This window comes from Thamnophis sirtalis, unplaced genomic scaffold (genome assembly GCF_051295495.1).
Source record: "Thamnophis sirtalis isolate CommonGarterSnake01/CBP01778 unplaced genomic scaffold, rThaSir2_p1.2 scaffold_11, whole genome shotgun sequence".
NCBI classification, from domain to species: Eukaryota; Metazoa; Chordata; class Lepidosauria; order Squamata; family Natricidae; genus Thamnophis; species Thamnophis sirtalis.
Genome location: NW_028261391.1, coordinates 50,848,647 through 50,865,667, shown reverse-complemented (window position 1 = coordinate 50,865,667; position 17,021 = coordinate 50,848,647). Strand labels below are relative to the sequence as shown.

The following is a 17,021-nucleotide window of genomic DNA, read 5'->3' as shown; positions in this document are numbered from 1 at the left end:
TTAAGTAATCTTTTCTTTTGTTTAGAGAACTATTAGAAGGCTTGGTCAATATCAGTGGTCCCCATCAAGAATAAATGAATAAGAACTCAGACACCCAGTGAATCATATTAATGGCTTTTGTGCAACTTGACTGGTTGCTTGGATTTTCATTTTCTGCATTAGTTAATTTTTAACCTATTGAGTATTGGAAGGACAGGGCTAACTAACAAAGGAAATGGCAATAATAGTAGATGGCCTAACTATTATTAACTAGCACATGGGATTTAAATTTTTAAATTTTTTTTTAAAATTTATTGAGATTTATAGGCCGCCCTTTTCCCTGAGGGGACTCAGGGCGGCTTACAATCACAAGGGAGGGGGGTGCAGTGTCAAAAAAAAAATGTGAACAAAGAAAAGTAGTAAAAACACAACTTTCGTTCAGCAATCAAACACTCGGGCGGGTGAATTGGGAACCTATCCCCAGGCCTGCTGGGAGAACCAGATCTTGAGGGCTGCGCGGAAGGTCTGGATGGTGGTGAGGGTACGGATCTCAACGGGGAGATCGTTCCACAGGGTCGGAGCTGCAACAGAAAAGGCTCTCCTCCGTGTGGTCGCCAGTCGGCATTGACTGGCAGATGGGATTCGGAGGAGGCCCAGTCTGTGCGATCTAATTGGTCGAAGGGAGGTGATCGGCAGAAGGCGGTCTCTCAAGTACCCAGATCCACTACCATGGAGTGCTTTAAAGGTGGTCATCAGTACCCTGAAGCGCACCCGGAGACCAAAAGGTAGCCAGTGCAGCTCGCGGAGGACGGGTGTAACGTGGGCGAACCGCGGTGCGCCCACTATCACTCGTGCGGCTGCATTCTGGACTAACTGTAGTCGCCGGATGCACTTCAAGGGCAACCCCATGTAGAGCCCATTGCAGTATTCCAGCCTAGAGATCACAAGGGCTCGAGTGACTGTTGTGAGAGCCTCCCGGTCTAGGTAGGGCCGCAACTGGCGGACCAGGCGAACCTGGGCAAATGCCCCCCTGGTCACAGCTGACAGCTGGTGGTCAAAAGTCAGCTGTGGGTCCAGGAGGACCCCTAAGTTGCGGACCCTATCTGAGGGGTATAAAATTTGACCCCCCAGCCTAAGCGTTGGTACATTAGCCAAATTATTGGGAGGGAAGCACAACAGCCACTCGGTCTTGTCCGGGTTGAGTACCAGTTTGTTAGCGCTCATCCAGTTCTTAACGGCCTCTAGACCCTGGTTCATCACATCCACCGCTTCATTGAGTTGGCACGGGGCGGACAGATACAGCTGCGTATCGTCCGCATATTGGTGGTATTTTATCCCGTGCCTCCGAATGATCTCGCCCAGCGGTTTCATGTATATGTTAAATAGTAGGGGGGATAAGACCGAGCCCTGCGGCACCCCACATGTTAGGGGCCTCAGGGACGATCTCTGCCCCCCGACCAACACCGACTGCGACCTGTCCGAGAGGTAGGAGGAGAACCACCGTAAAACAGTGCCTCCCACTCCCACCTCCCGCAGTCGTCGCAGAAGGATACCATGGTCGATGGTATCGAAAGCCGCTGAGAGGTCAAGGATTTCCCTAATCAACTTGCTCAGACCGACAAAACTACTTTTATAAGCAGTGAAACATTTCAAACCAAAAAGAAAAATAAGTCCAGTTGCCATGACTCAACTTCTAGACAACTCTATCTGGATGATTGAGAATCTTGATTGACATAATGACATAATTTTAAATCCTTAGTTAAATGAACTGGAATAAGCTTTCAAACAGAAATAACAATAATTGCTATGCTCTGTTTTCTTATGTACTGCTTTTATTATCCAAAAAGTATTCTTTTTTTAAAAAAGTATCCTGATCAGATTGTTGCTTAGATGAAGCTCTGAAAGCAAGATGGATCATCGTACTTACTGAAATGTTACACTGCATTATAGGTTTAGAAAGATTAAACAGTCCCTTTGATCAAATTCCACGGGTATTGGATTCCATCATAGTGGAATAGATACTAGTTTTAATTCATTTGTTTATTTTTTCACATTTTTCAACCCCTCATCTCTCTCAAAGAGGGGTTGCTATTGCTACCAGTACTAGTAGCAGTATGAGCAGTAGTGTGCATGCTAGAGTGGGTTCATACAGTTTTATAAGAACTAGTTTGTGAAAGTGTGAGTGCTGATTGAGAGCAGAAATAAACCACAATGCCTAGCATGCCAGTCAGCTGATAACAGCTCATGGTGTGGCAGCAGTGAAGCCAGCAATGCTGGTTGTTATACATTTATTAGCACACTGCTGTGCATAAGCCAAGAAAGTTGGAGCTAGTGTTACAATGTACATACTAATATTTAACTCATTGTTTGATAATTGAATATACTATATATCACACTATATTGTTATTAATTAAAAACTCTAGAAAAGTTTTTTTTTTCATTTTCCCTTTCTCTTTTTTCTTCTTTCCTTTTTAATTTTCTTTAGGGTTACTGTCATGTTTATTTGGTTCTGACTATATATTTATAGTTGTGTCTACAGTTTATATAGTTTTTGGTATGTACTTATGTCATTTCAAATCAAATTAAATTTAGCAGTTTTCTATGTCATTGTTCTCATTACAATGTATTGTTTTTTAAAAAAATACTATCATATTTTAAAAATTCTTTCTCATTAAAAAAAACTTGCCTAAAATAAGTTACCAAAATCCTAGCATGAGAAATATGAAATCATAGTTTAGTACACTACAGTATATTCATTTTTTTGTCAAATTATAAGGTACTAGAGCATCATCACACAATCTGAAAAAGTTATTTCAGTGTCTTTTTTGTAATATTGGTATTGCTCCAAGCTGGGGAAGGAGATGATGATAATAACCGGAATACCTTCATGGCTGCATTATTCACCTGATGGAACTAAAGAACTGCCACAAGAGAGTTTGCCTGTAGAAATGTGTGAAAACTGAGAAAATTACCCTGAGGTTTAGTTGGTGAATGCTCCCAAGATACCTTGAATAAGTACATTAAATGTGCAACAATCTCTTACAGGAACTTTTGCCATCATTGCCCACTTGCTTACCACTTAAAAATCAAAGATAATTTGTTTTAAATCAGTGATTTATTTAAAATAAATATGTACTTTCTACTGCTACACCTTCAAATTGATCACATACAGACACATCTTTATACTGCTTTCAAAAGACTTCATCAATTATATTTTTAACCTTTATTTGTTTAATAAAACAGGACAAAAAATGGAAGGAAATACACACAAACATACTCATGTGTACACATGCACTTAAATGAACACTTATGATCTGAAATCTACCATCCTGGTCCAATTCAGGTTGGTGGATAGATTTTTTTTTTAAACTTCATTTGACTAGAACTAAAAAACAGTGCTTAGTGATTCACCTAAAATCATTTAGCCATCTTTCCTTCTCAAAAAAGGACCATGTTTGCATGTCTATCTGTGCTTAGTAATATAATTGTGAACTCTTTACTTTGAAACTCCTTTTTCCTAATCTTATTTCTTACGTTTTTCAAAGAACATCCAAGTGGCTTCCCTCTAAATTTAAGATGAAGACCCACTTCAAAACCAGAGGGTAGGTCTCATAAGAAATACACCAGTCAATTTAGAGTGCTATATTGGTACACAAAATCTCTACATAATAATTCTATACCTCCATGTGACATTTTTCACCTCTTTCAAATTGTTCTCTCCTTCTGCCCCTTTTCACGATCTTTAAATTGGTGACAACTAATGAATAATTCTCCTGCATGGATCTTTGGAAATAAATGCAAGATCTCTTAAAAATCTCATTCCTTTTAGTGTCTCAGCTCAAAGTAATATAATAGTGGAAATGTCATCAACCTTTGATTGATGACATTCATAGTTCAAACTATTTCATGCCCATACTCTATACATCTCTAGAATAACAAACATGAAATTATAGAGGTATGTAATATTATGGTACAAATGCAGTTTAGAATAACTAGGGATACAAATTATCTGTACAAAGATAAATAGTTGTCACACATTTTCCCATAATACTGGGAAAAAATAAAATGGGAAAAATAGGGGATTCCACAGAAGACAAGATTTTGAGATGTTAATTCAATCTGTGCTCTGTGTAACATTTATTTTCTATATTTGAAGGAAATGAAAAGAAACTTGCCCATCAATAGTGAAATAGTTTTTGTTTCCAGTATGCATATTCTGCAATTTGATCAAACAATGAAGAATTGCCAACTTGATCCTAGGAAAATGAAGGCAATTGTTTATGGCTTATCTGATTTTATCTGTTGTAGAAACAATATTTTTTTAAAAAAAATAAAAGCAACACCTTGTCACTTTTATATAGCAGTGTAAACAACTGGAAGACAGGTACCATTTTCAAAGAATTAAAAATATAGCTAGGTTATTTCCAGTCTACCAAATTTCTGCCTAGCAGATTCCCCAGCAAATGTTTGACAAAAACTCCCTGTTGAAAGTTTTTTATTTATCTGATGTCTTAGTTAAGGTCAAATTTATGAAGCTTGAGTGCTTAGATTTAACCTGACACACAATTCTATTTCATAGCTATTTCATGATTTGGTACTTTTTTTTTTATAAATACAGTTTGAGTACCATTTGAATAGATCATTTGCCCACAGTAATATGTCAGTACAGCAAAATATCCATTATTGTGCTGTGGTCGTCTAATTTGTACTGCATCTTTCTGAAAACCAGAAGCGTGAAGCATAAAAGTAGGAAACAAAATCTTCTCATAGAATCTTGTTGGATGTGTTGGGATTCTTGGATAATGCAAATATACCAAGGAATGATTCAATTCAAATTAAATATCATCAAATCCAGTGCCTCCAATTCATTTGGACAGTTTTGAAGACAATTTGTTAATTCAGTGGACTTTCTGGCTTTGCAGTCTCAAATATTAGGAAACATTTCTTTCCAGTAATATAATGGGCTTTTTCTCACATCAATGAGTATTTTTCACCTCCCAAAACCCACTCTTGGAGTAGATCAGTCTGTTTTTTGCCTCCCATTGTTTGATATTTAGTTGTAGTTCTTTATCAGCCTTATTTCCATTACTTTTAACTCCTTTTTATTGTCCCCACTGTCTCTCCCCCCCCAAATTTAAAATAAAATAGTTCCTATATAAGTAAATATATGTTGTTCAGAAATGAACTGTGGAGATCTTGATGCTCTCTGAACTTGATTGTTTGCATGCAAATGCTTCATTATCCAACTAGGTAACAACATAACTGCCAGAGATAAATTTGATTAATAAATAAATATATTCTACCACTTTAAGTTCATTGTGTTTCTACAGAGTCATTTTTAGTGGTGATCAATAAGTCCCATCTTCCTTCCTCCTTGCTTAATTGCAGCAGACTTGTCTGCTTTTCTCCAGCAAATGAAAAATCAGGACAATTGAAATCCCATTACAGGAACTCACTGTCAACTTGACCCAACTATAAAGATAAAACACATTCTGTTATATAGGCTCTTCCAAACCTTCTGATAAAGCTGCTGAAAAATTTAAAGCCATTCTTTTGTGCCAAGTATTCTATCATTTGTATCTGACACAGATTAAGATCCAAATTTCCAGGTTTACCTAATTCTGTTTTGTTGCACCTTTAAAGTCTTTTCATTGTGACAGTACTGTCAATTATTTTTATTCCTGTTGCCCATAGTGTCTTGCATTCATCTTTTGAATGTAAGAAAACAGATTTATTCTGCATTAAGTTATATACTTAGCATAGTTGACAGCACATTGTTAACTGGGTAGAACCCACTCTTTAAACAAGAGTCTTTTTTTTGTCAATTCAGCAAAGACATTCCTGCATGAATGGTGGCTAATGAAGTTCACTATTTTGGGATTTACGCAGTGAGAGTTATCCCTATCTTTCTTCACTTTCATTTTCAAGATGGTCATTTTTTTGGTCAAAAGTAAAGTATTGTATTGATATCAACAGCTGTCATAACTGAGAAATTAGCAGGATGTGACATCAGCCATAGTAGCTGTAGGATTCTGTTATCATGATTAAAGGAATCTAGCTATATGATACGGGTATACTTGCTAAAGTAAAAAAGATAAAAATTGGAGAAAGATATTGTTGGTTATGGGAGGTCCAGTTCTACGAGTATAGGTAGACCTCAACTTATGACCACAACGTATGTTGCTAAGTCAGAAATTGTTTAAGTGAGTTTGGCACATTTTACAATTTTTCTTGCCACATTTGTTAAGTGAATCACTGCAATTCTTAAATCAATAATATGCTTGTTAACTGAATCTGGCTTCGTCAGTAAGTCTGCTTGCCAGAAGGTCACAAAATGGAATCACATGACTCTGGACACTCCAACCGTCATAATGTGAGTTAGTTGTCTATCATCCAAATGTAAAACATGTGACCATGGGGGACACTGCTGTGGTCATGTGTGAAAAATGGTCATGTCACTTTTTCAGTGCTGTTGTAATTGTTGTGGTCCTCCAGTCGTCTGCAGAGCTGGCAGCAGAGTCAGCAGGGACTCCAAGCAGGGAAGGCTTGAATGAGGGCTCTGCTTCAGATGCAGAGAGGGGGGCCAGGGCCATTTGGGAGTTATGTGCTACAGAGTCAGACATCAGTGAGGAAGAGTGTGAATGTGCAGAGCTGTCAGAAGGCAAGAGTTAAGACATAAGAGGTAACTCTTTTGTGCGAGGAAGATGGCTGCCTGAGCTTCTCGCTCGGGCTTGAAGATAGACGAATCTTGAAAAAAAATCGAGTCTCTGCTGTAGCCAGACTACTGAAGGGCGAAGTCTGGGCAAGAGGATATCGAGAGGGTGCTGGAAGAACGAGTACCTGGAGAAATACTGCTCGGATGGCTCTGGGCGGCGCAGCGGTGTTGAGCGGTGCTGAGCAGCTTGCGGGCGGCCTTCCCCCCCCACGGACAGCACGGGCGGCAGTTTCCAGCTGATGGGTCGCCGCGGCTTGCCTTTGTTCTTGTGAGACGCCGCTGAGCCGTTGGGATGTGCAGTCCCCCCCCTCTCCTTCTGTGGATGGTGGTCTCCAGCTGGCGGCAGTTCCAGCGCCGCATTTGGATTGCCACGGCCCTGTCTTTGTCTGTGTGGCGCCGTTGGGTCATTGAGCAGGTGCCCCCCCTCCACCGTGGACGCAGTTTTTCAGCCTTGGATCCGGATTGCCACGGCCCTATTTTGTTTACAAGGTGCCGCTGAGCTGCTGGGTGTGCTGCCTCCCAGGGGGGTTGGTGAGTTGATGCTGGGGTGTTGTGGGTCTGAGGGTCAGGCTTGTCGCCGTTACCGCTGCCGACCCAAACGTATCCCCCCCTTCCATCGCAACTCTTTTGTTTCCGTGTATTATCATTGCTGCGGACCGACTGGTGAAATCCCAGCTTTTTGACTATCATGGCCGGCCTCTCGGCTCCTGTCGCTGTTGCCGCTGCTATCCATGGTTGTTTTAGGAGTCCCACTTTCAGACGCCTGACTGTCTTGGCCTCCAGATCGTCCCTGCCCCTGCCTTTGTCCTCAGGACCACCATTCTGGAGTGAGGTGGGATACTTGAATTCACCTCTGGCCTCGCTGAGAGTCCCATATACTATTCTGCATACTATTCTGCGCCTCAATCTTTGCAGAAAGAGAAAGCAGGGGATGAACAGGACATGGGCAGGGAGTCTGCTCAGCACCTCACACCTCCCCCCAACCGACATTAACCCTCCAGCCACTTCAAACTTTTGGGCCTTGCCCTTTTTGCTGGACTCTGCAAAGGAGAAGATTAAGAACACTAAGACTTTCTCTCTCATGCAGTGCGCAAATTTTTTTAGGAATGCGGTGTGAATGGTATGTCTGATTGATGACTGTACCCACTTTTTAAACTTTATTACTGTTGTATTTTTTGTGTTTTAATTGACTTATGTGGGGGAATGCATGAATGAGTGGCTGTATTTGTGTGAGAAGATGACTGATTCAAAGGGCCTGTCGGGAAACGCGGGAGCTATAGGGGTGGGCGGAGGGACCACGGGCACGGGAGAGGGCCGGAGCATTACGGTCTTAACAGGGAGGGGCAGATATGGCGGGGACTTTAGGGCTGGCCATTACTGGGGAAGGAGGGCTCACTAGGTTACAGAGATCCCTCCTTCCGGCCCTATGAGTCCCACTCCAAGGCCAGATGGCGCGAGTAATCAGGACCCTGGTCTCAGGCTGCTGTCACTAAATACCAGGTCTGTAGTTCACAAGGCTCCCCTCATCCGGGACTTAATCTTAGACGAGAGGGCAGACCTGGCATGTATTACTGAAACCTGGCTGGGCCCGGAGGGAGGAGTCCCCCTTGTAGAGATGTGCTCAGAGGGCTTTCAGGTGCTTCATCAGCCGCGATCCCAGAAAAGGGGTGGGGGTGTGGCTATTGTTATCCGAGAGTCTCTAGTACCTCGTAAGATCCCTGCTCCGGAGCTTGTCGGGTGTGAGTCCTTGCTGGTGAAGTTGGACCTCAAGGGTCAAGTGGGCTTGCTGTTTTTTTTAAAAATTATTTTTATTTTTTATTACACAGACAACAATGGGAAAGGGAGAGGATGGGGGGAAAAAAAGGAAAAAGGGGGGGGAGGGAAAACCCATCTTCACATATAATATGTCGTTTAATCACAGGTGCATCCCTACTAAGTTTATACATCCCGTATCTCTCTATTGTATATTTAATAAGCACCACAATAAGCTGGGGTTTAAGAAACAAAAAACAACAAAATAAAACAAGGGAGAGAGAGAAGAAAAAAAAAAGGGAAAAAGGGGTAGGGGGAGGAGGGGGAGGCCAAAAAGGGCAAAAAAAAAGTCCAAAAAGGAATGGAAAAGAAAAGAGGGGGGAAAAAAACCATCATCACATGCAACATGTCGTTTGATTACGGTTGTTTTAACATCTACATCTTCAAATAATGTTTACCATCTCAGATATTTCCTCTAATGTAACTAAAGGTCTCATTTTCCTTCTACAATATATATTCAGTTAACATTAGCATTATTTTCCCCCTGAGAATATACTTCTATTCATTGTTAATCTTGCATTTCATACCTTCAAACAGAGATCTTATTCCTTCATTATTCAACAAGGCATCGCTGCCTGTATATACCAGTTTTCATTTGTTCCCCTATTAGAATTGCCTTATCAGCAGTGAAATATCATTATAGTAAGTTCTTAACCTTATACCTTATATCACCAGACCTTATATTAGTACTTCCTTATATCATTGTTGAATTATTTCACAGCATAATTATATCATCATTTACTTTTTCCAATTAAGACATAAGTGTATCATTTTTCATTTCCAAAATTTTGTTTTTTTTCCCTTAGCCATTGATAAAACAAGTCCCATATCTTATAAAATTGTTCATCCTCTTGCTCTCTAATTTCAAATGTCAATTTACTCATTTCGGCACAGTCCATTATTTTTCGAATGATTTCTTCCTCTTTTGGTATTGTTTCAGTTTCCAGTTTTTTTCAAATACAATTCTGGCTGCTGTTAACACATTTACAATCAAATATTTTAAGTCTTTGTTGTAGATTTCTGGTAAGATTCCCAATAAAAAGACCTCTGGTTTAGAGTCTATTTGTTTGTGTATCATTTTCTCCAACCACATGTGGATTTTAGTCCAGTATCTTTTGGCTTCAGAGCAAGTCCACCACATGTGGTAGTATGAGCCAGGTATCTGGTGACATTTCCAACACTTTTCTGATTTATTCTTGAACATTCTTGCGATTCTGTTTGGGGGTAGGTGCCACCCGTAAAACATCTTATACAAGCTTTCTCTATATGCAGTAGACATTGTCATTTTGTAATTTTGAGACCACAATTTCTGCCAATTCTCTAAATCAATCCCATACTTAAAATTTTCCCCCCAAGCAATCATAGTTTCTTTAACTTATTCTTCATGCAATTTAAACTCCAATAAATATCCATATTTTTTTTTAATTACTTTTTCATCGGTACCTGTTAGAATTTTGTCTAGCTCAGCCATTTTATTATAGAGACCTTTAGTTTTTCTATCTTCATTATATCTAGATTGTATCTGTACATATGAATACCAGTTCATTTCCATCCCTTCTGGGCTTGCTGTTAATGTACCTGCCTCCCAACAGGGTTGCAGCAGCCCTCCCCTCGCTCCTCGAGTCAGTAGCCGAGCTGGCAATTGAGTTTCCCAGGCTTATGGTTCTGGGGGATTTCAATCTGCCTTCGCTCGGTGAACACTCTGATGGAGCGCAGGAGTTCATGGCTTCCATGACAGCCATGGGCTTGACCCAAGTAATTCGGGGCCCGACTCACTCGGCGGGTCACATGCTCGACCTCGTATTCCTCTCAGAGCAGTGGAGTTGTTATCTTGGTTTGAGGGGTAGCGAGATCTTACCCCTGTCATGGTCAGACCACTACCTACTGAGGCTTGACTTTCGGAGACCAAACCCCCACTGTAGGGAGGAGGAACCGCTTAGATGGTTCCACCCCAGGCGACTTATGGACCCTTTGGGCTTTCAGACGGAGCTTGGTGTTGTTCCTGATACCCTCGCCCGCAATCCGGCGGAGACTCTGGTTGCTGCTTGGAATTCAGCAGCGGCAGGGGCTCTTAACCGGATTGCGCCTTTACGGCCGATCTGAGGCAGTGGATCCAGGAGGGCCCCTTGGTTTACTGAGGAACTCCGGGAGATGAAGCGCCGAAAGAGACGCCTAGAGCAACGATGGAGATCCAGTAAATCTGAGTCAGACCGAGCGCTTTTAACATCCAGCATCAGAGCCTATCTTCGGGCAATTAGGACGACCAAAAGAACACACATTGCCTCTCTGATTGCTTCCACTGAGTCGCGCCCAGCCACCCTGTTCAGGATAACCCGTTCCCTCCTAAATAGGAGGGATACGGGTGATCCTTTGCAGGGCAGAGCTGAGGATTACGTCCAATTCCTCGTGGATAAAGTTGCTCAGTTTTGGACGGACCTGGACTCCAATTGTGCAGAGCCAGCCGAGGCACCAGGGGACAATCTGGAAGGACATCACTGGATTGATTTCCAAGCTGTTACCCCTGAGGACGTGGACAAGGCCATGGGAGCTGTAAGTGTCTCCACATGTGTACTGGACCCGTGCCCCTCCTGGCTGGTCGCTAACAGCAGGGAGGTGACACGGGGCTGGATCCAGGCGGTTATTACCGCCTCCCTTCGGGAGGGGTTCTTTCCCCCCGCTCTAAAGGCGGCGGTGGTGAGACCCCTTCTGAAGAAGCCATCTTTGGATCCAGCCGTCTTAAACAACTATTGTCCAGTCTCCAACCTCCCCTTCGTGGGGAAGGTTGTTGAGAAAGTGGTAGCCTTTCAGCTCCGGCGGTCCTTGGAGGAAACCGATTATCTAGATCCCTTCCAGTCGGGATTTAGGCCTGGCTACAGCACGGAAACCGCTTTGGTCGCATTGATTGATGATCTCTGGAGAGCCAGGGATGGAGGTTATGCTTCCATCCTAGTGCTCCTTGACCTCTCAGCGGCCTTCAATACCATCGACCATGGTATCCTTCTGCGATGACTGCGGGAGGTGGGGGTGGGAGGCACCGTCCTACGGTGGTTCTCCTCTTACCTCTTGGACAGGTCGCAGTCGGTGTTGGTCGGAGGGCAAAGATCGACCCCTAGGCCCCTTAATTATGGGGTGCCACAGGGTTCGGTCCTGTCCTCCCTCCTGTTTAATATCTACATGAAGCCGCTGGGTGAGATCATTCGACGGCACGGGATAAAATACCATCAGTATGCGGACGATACGCAGCTGTATCTGTCCGCCCCGTGCCAACTCAGTGAAGCGGTTGACGTGATGTGCCAGTGCCTCGAGGCTGTTAGGGACTGGATGGGGGTTAACAAGCTTGTACTCAATCCAGATAAGACCGAGTGGCTGGTGTGTTTCCCTCCTACTAATTGGCCAAGTATTCCATCTCTCAGGCTGGGGGGTGTCAAACAGTACGCCCCTCAGACAGGGTTCGCAACTTGGGAGTCCTCCTGGACCCACAGCTGACTTTTGAACACCACTTGTCGGCTGTGACCAGGGGGGCATTTGCCCAGGTTCGCCTGGTGCACCAGTTGTGTCCCTACCTGAACCGGGAGGCCCTCACAACAGTCACTCGCGCCCTTGTGACCTCTAGACTGGACTACTGCAACGTGCTCTACATGGGGCAGCCCTTGAAGAGTATTCGGATACTTCAGCTTGTCCAGAATTCAGCCGCGCGAGCGATCGTGGGTGTACCTCGGTTCACCCACATAACACCTATCCTCCGCGAGCTGCACTGGCTGCCTATTGGTCTCCGGACACGCTTCAAAGCGCTAGTCGTCACTTATAAAGCCCTTCATGGTATTGGACCTGGGTACTTGAGAGACCACCTGCTGCCAATTACCTCCACTAGACCGATCAGATCCCACAGATTAGGCCTCCTCTGAATTCCATCCGCTGGCCAGTGTCGACTGGCGACTACTCGGAGGAGAGCCTTCTCTGTGGCTGCTCCAACCCTCTGGAACGAACTCCCCGTGGAGATTTGAACCCTCACCACCCTCCAGGCCTTCCGCAAGGCCCTTAAAACCTGGCTGTTCCGACAGGCCTGGGGCTAAAGAGCTGTTGCCCTTGTCTCGAATGGTACGACTGTTGTATGTTTTTAAATTATGCATTGTTATGCTTTGTTTTTTAAATTTTTTGTCTGTATTCCCCTTCCCTGGTTGAGTTGTGAGCCACCCTGAGTCCCCTTCGGGGGAAAAGAGCAGCATATATATGTAATAAACTGAAACTCGGGAGTAAGGCTTGGAGATGATGGTCCCTCCCATAAGACATTAAGGAGGAGCAAAGGCACACGAGCTTTTGCAAGAAGCAACTTTGTTTGTTCTGGTCAGTTTAATTCTGAAGCTTCATTTTGACTCTGCTCCATGTGGCCTTACAAATCTAATTGCCAATTAGGTCTTCAGCCACATTTCAAGGGAGATAAAGGTGGGTGCTTATCAGCCTTATCCTGAAAGACTTTGGCAGGCTTCTGTTGGACTCTTTACAAACTATTTATGACTCATTACGGGCTTTGAATGAACATAATTCACAGCCATTGAAATAAAAAAGAGGGTTTGGGGGACTAAGCATGTGTTTTTTTATTGTCTCAGGAAGCCTAGGTCAGAATAGTAACTTTGAACAGTCACTAAATGAATTGTTATAAATCAAGGACTACCTGTATTCTGTTTTTCTTTATATATTTTTTCCCCAACATTTCTAATCTTGCAGTTATATTCCAAAGAAAAATGTTATCAGGGAACAGCTACTATCAAATCACAAACCTGGATATTCAGGAAGCAGGAGAAACAAAATGAGGAAAATACACGTATCAACCAGTCCCCTTCTTCCAATAATAACCTTACTGGCATCTTCCATCACTTCAAATTCCAAAGACTTTCTAAAAGACATGAATGTGAGACAGAAAAAAACCCTACTTTGTTTTCAAGAAATAAAATTTTGGTAAATCTAGGGAACACTTTGATTCCAGAGTAAAATGGAAGAAGTTGCAGGTAGAAAAAGTGTATTACACTGTTAAATCTATATCAGATATAACAAGTGCATTTATTTGAGTATTAGACCCATTCTAAAACAAACCTATGACAACAATCAGTGTATTTTGTCATCTCATGTTAAAGCAAATCTTTTATGATTTGGGCAGCAGTGCTGCTGCACACATTTTTCACATTAGACAGCTAAAATGATAGGAGATAATTAAAAAGAAACATTTTATAGAACATATTTTTAGATTATAAAGATGCTTGTTTAGAGAACATTTTTGTAAACCTTCTTGGCAGGTGTGAAAAAGGAGACTGAGAGTTAAAAACAATCTGGGTAATCATTCACATCATAAAACTTTAAGAGAATTAAAACAGGATGAATGTTTGGCAGAAGATTAAGACACTGTATTTCTTTTAATGTTTCTTCTTAGTTGTACAGTTCAGTTGAATTTGGAAGAAGATGGCTACTTCTACAAGAATCCATAACCCCAAATAGATTCTACTGGTAAGTGAAAAAAATAATTTTTTTCTCCTATCACACGTCCTATATGAACAATATAATTAATTTATTGAATTTGAGTCTTTATAATAAGCTCCCAGATATCTTCCAATGTCTTTTTAGGCTATTTTGTGTATGTTTTTTTTATTTTATTTTTTAGAAAAAAGTTGCAATTCTATGACTGCATACTTTTTTGAAATGTTCTATATACCGGAAAACCAAAGCTTTGGTTCCTGTTTATGTAGCCATATTGTTTAATGTAGGAATATAGTTTATGAATACATAAATGTTTTAGGACCATGATGGAGAACCTATGGCATGTGTGCCACAGGTGGCATGCAGAGCCATATCAGTGGGCACGTGAGCCATTGCCCTAGCTTGGCTCCAGTGTGCATGTGTGCACAAGCGCGTGCTGGCATGCGAGAGCTGGCCAGCTGAATTTTGGCTGGCCTGCCCATGCTGCCCTTCCCTTCCCAGGAGTCTCCAGTCAATGCCAGGGCTCTCACAGAGGCTCTGGGAGGGCATTTTCAGTCTCTGGAGGGCCTTTCCTGGAGCTTGGGGAGGGCCGTTTTCACCATCCCCAAGTTCCAGGAAAATCGCTGGAGCCCGGGGAGGGCAAAAACTGGGCCCATCGGAAGTCAGAAAACAGGCCATTTCTGCCTCCCGAGGCTCCAAAAAAGCTGTGCACACATGCACGGGACAGCAGGGAGAGTCACGTACGCATGTGCAGAGGGAACAGTATGGGAGGGGCTTTAAATTATGGGTGTGAGCACACATACTTTTGGCATCCGAAGTAAAAAAGGTTCACTATAACTGTTTTAGGATAACACAGAGGCATTTATAAATACTGATATTAAGGAGTCCATTGTAATATTCTTTCTGAGATTTTCCCCCTGTGAAATAATGTATCATATTTTTCAGAGTATAAGACACACCGGGATATAAGACACACCAAGATTTTAGAGAAGCAAATTAAAAAAAATTGCACTCTTCAGACCACCCAAAAATGGCCCATTTTTCGCAAAAACAGACCTAGGTTTTTTTTTCAAAGAAAGGGTATGAATAGCCTTTAGGAGACTTGTAGAGTGCTCCAGGGAGGGGTCAAAAACGAGCAAAAAGCGGCCCATTTTTCATAAAAACAGGTCAGTTTTTTGTCAAAAAATGTGGAGGTATAACCTTTAGGAGACTTATAGAGTGCTCCTGGGGGCTGGAGGACAAAATTGAGCAAAAAACAGCCCAGTTTTTGCTCATTTTTGCCCTCTTCAGCCCCCAGGAGCTCTCTGAAAGCCTCCTAAAGTCTCTGCATGGCCATTTTGGTGAAGGGGTGGGGTTTTGGGAAGCAAAAAATGCTGTATCCAGTGTATAAGATGCACCCAGATTTTCAGCCTCCTTTTTGAGGGAAAAAGATGTCTTATACTCTGAAAAAATACGTTATTTTAAATAGTTATCTCCACATTATTTTCATGTTTTCTTTACAAGTCCCGAAGTTATCTGTGGGAAAGAGAAAAGGAGTAGTTTTCTGATATCTTCTGAAAATTTAAAATAGTTGATTTAGATAACAATTTGACTGCCTTAGATTCATATGTTTTTTTTTACATTTGTAGAAATAGGGGCAAAGAAAACACAGGATTGAAAGAAGAGAATAAATACAAAATTGGCAAAAGAAAAAGAATTACTTTATGTTCAGTTCTGGAACAGGATTTTCACAATTCTTTCCAAAACTACCTTTAAAAATATACCCTATGATGAAATATACAATTTGGGAGAAAGATGTAATCACATACAGTTTAGATATATAGACAAAACTACCACCTTTAATGAGTTTCCAAGTGAGTTCTATAATTTTACAGAAATTGCTGCTTGCCATATTTCTGTTGTCCATTCCTTCTGTGTTCCCAATTTTATGGGAAATAAAATTGATGTTTTGATGTTTGTTTAGCACGCTTCACCATTTTGGGTTATAAAATTAGTTTCAGTTAACAATTTTTTAAAAAAAGAATATAGATTTTGGAGTCTCTATGTTTGATTCCAGTGTGAGTTCTTTATACAATTTTTCATATTGTTCCAAATTAATGTATAAACATTGAATGATATTCCATCTTTTTCCTTGTAGAGTTTCTTGATACTCTTCTACTTCAGAAGGAACTACTAAGTACTTGGTTAGGGTTCATAAATATGTAGATTAAACTGTCCTGTCAATTATAATTTGAATGGTGATGTTCCTATGTGAGAACATTTCTACTGGATTTTTCATAATACTAGATGAGTTCATCGGACAGAAAAGGAAAATGCCAGGAACAGGTATATTTAAGGTTTAGGCAATATGAAACATGTTTGAATAATATGGTCTTGATTATTTATTACAGATCACACTTCACAGCAATTAATTAAATGGCCATAAGATATAGTCACAGATTATTAATTATATTATTTAATTGAATTTATTAAAGCTATCCATGCCAGATGAGTATGGGATCATATAAAATTTCATACTAAGTTAAAACAGTTAAAACAATTTAAGTTTCTCTTAGGTAGACTAAAAAATCACTAATCCATTTAGTGATCCATTTAAATATCATTACAGAAGATCTAGTGTATGAGTTTGTCTGTATATATTCAATTTATTTTACACTTATTTGTTTACAGTGTGGTGGTTAGATTTGATTGTGTTCTATCAAGTTGGTGTCAACTGTTGGAGACATCACATAAAGTTTTTCTTCCTGATAATTTATTCCTAACCTGATCTTTCAGATCTTTCAACGGTTTACCCATTGCCATGATAACTAAGTACATTTATCTTGCTGCTGGTCATGTATTTCCTTTTTCCTCCTTTCACCTTTCCAAACATCTACAACACTAGGATCTCACATAATGTGTCTGAAGTACAATAATTGATCCTGGGCATGTGTGCCTCTAGTGAGAACCCAGTGTAATGATCCATTGGTTTATTTACTTATCTGTCCACAATATTCACAGAAATGTTCTCCAAATCAATGTTCAAAATTTCAATACTCTTCTTATT

At 41.3% G+C, this 17,021-nt stretch overlaps 1 protein-coding gene across 1 annotated transcript in view; it reads left to right on the top strand.

The window, feature by feature from the left end:
- Positions 1–17,021, top strand: part of LOC148043642 (VPS10 domain-containing receptor SorCS1-like) — a 596,751-nt gene that overhangs the window by 398,165 nt on the left and 181,565 nt on the right. The window contains exon 5 of the mRNA XM_087726087.1: positions 13,932–14,005. Within this exon, the coding sequence (XP_087582213.1) occupies positions 13,932–14,005 (74 nt within the window). The remainder of the gene's footprint in view (positions 1–13,931; positions 14,006–17,021) is intronic.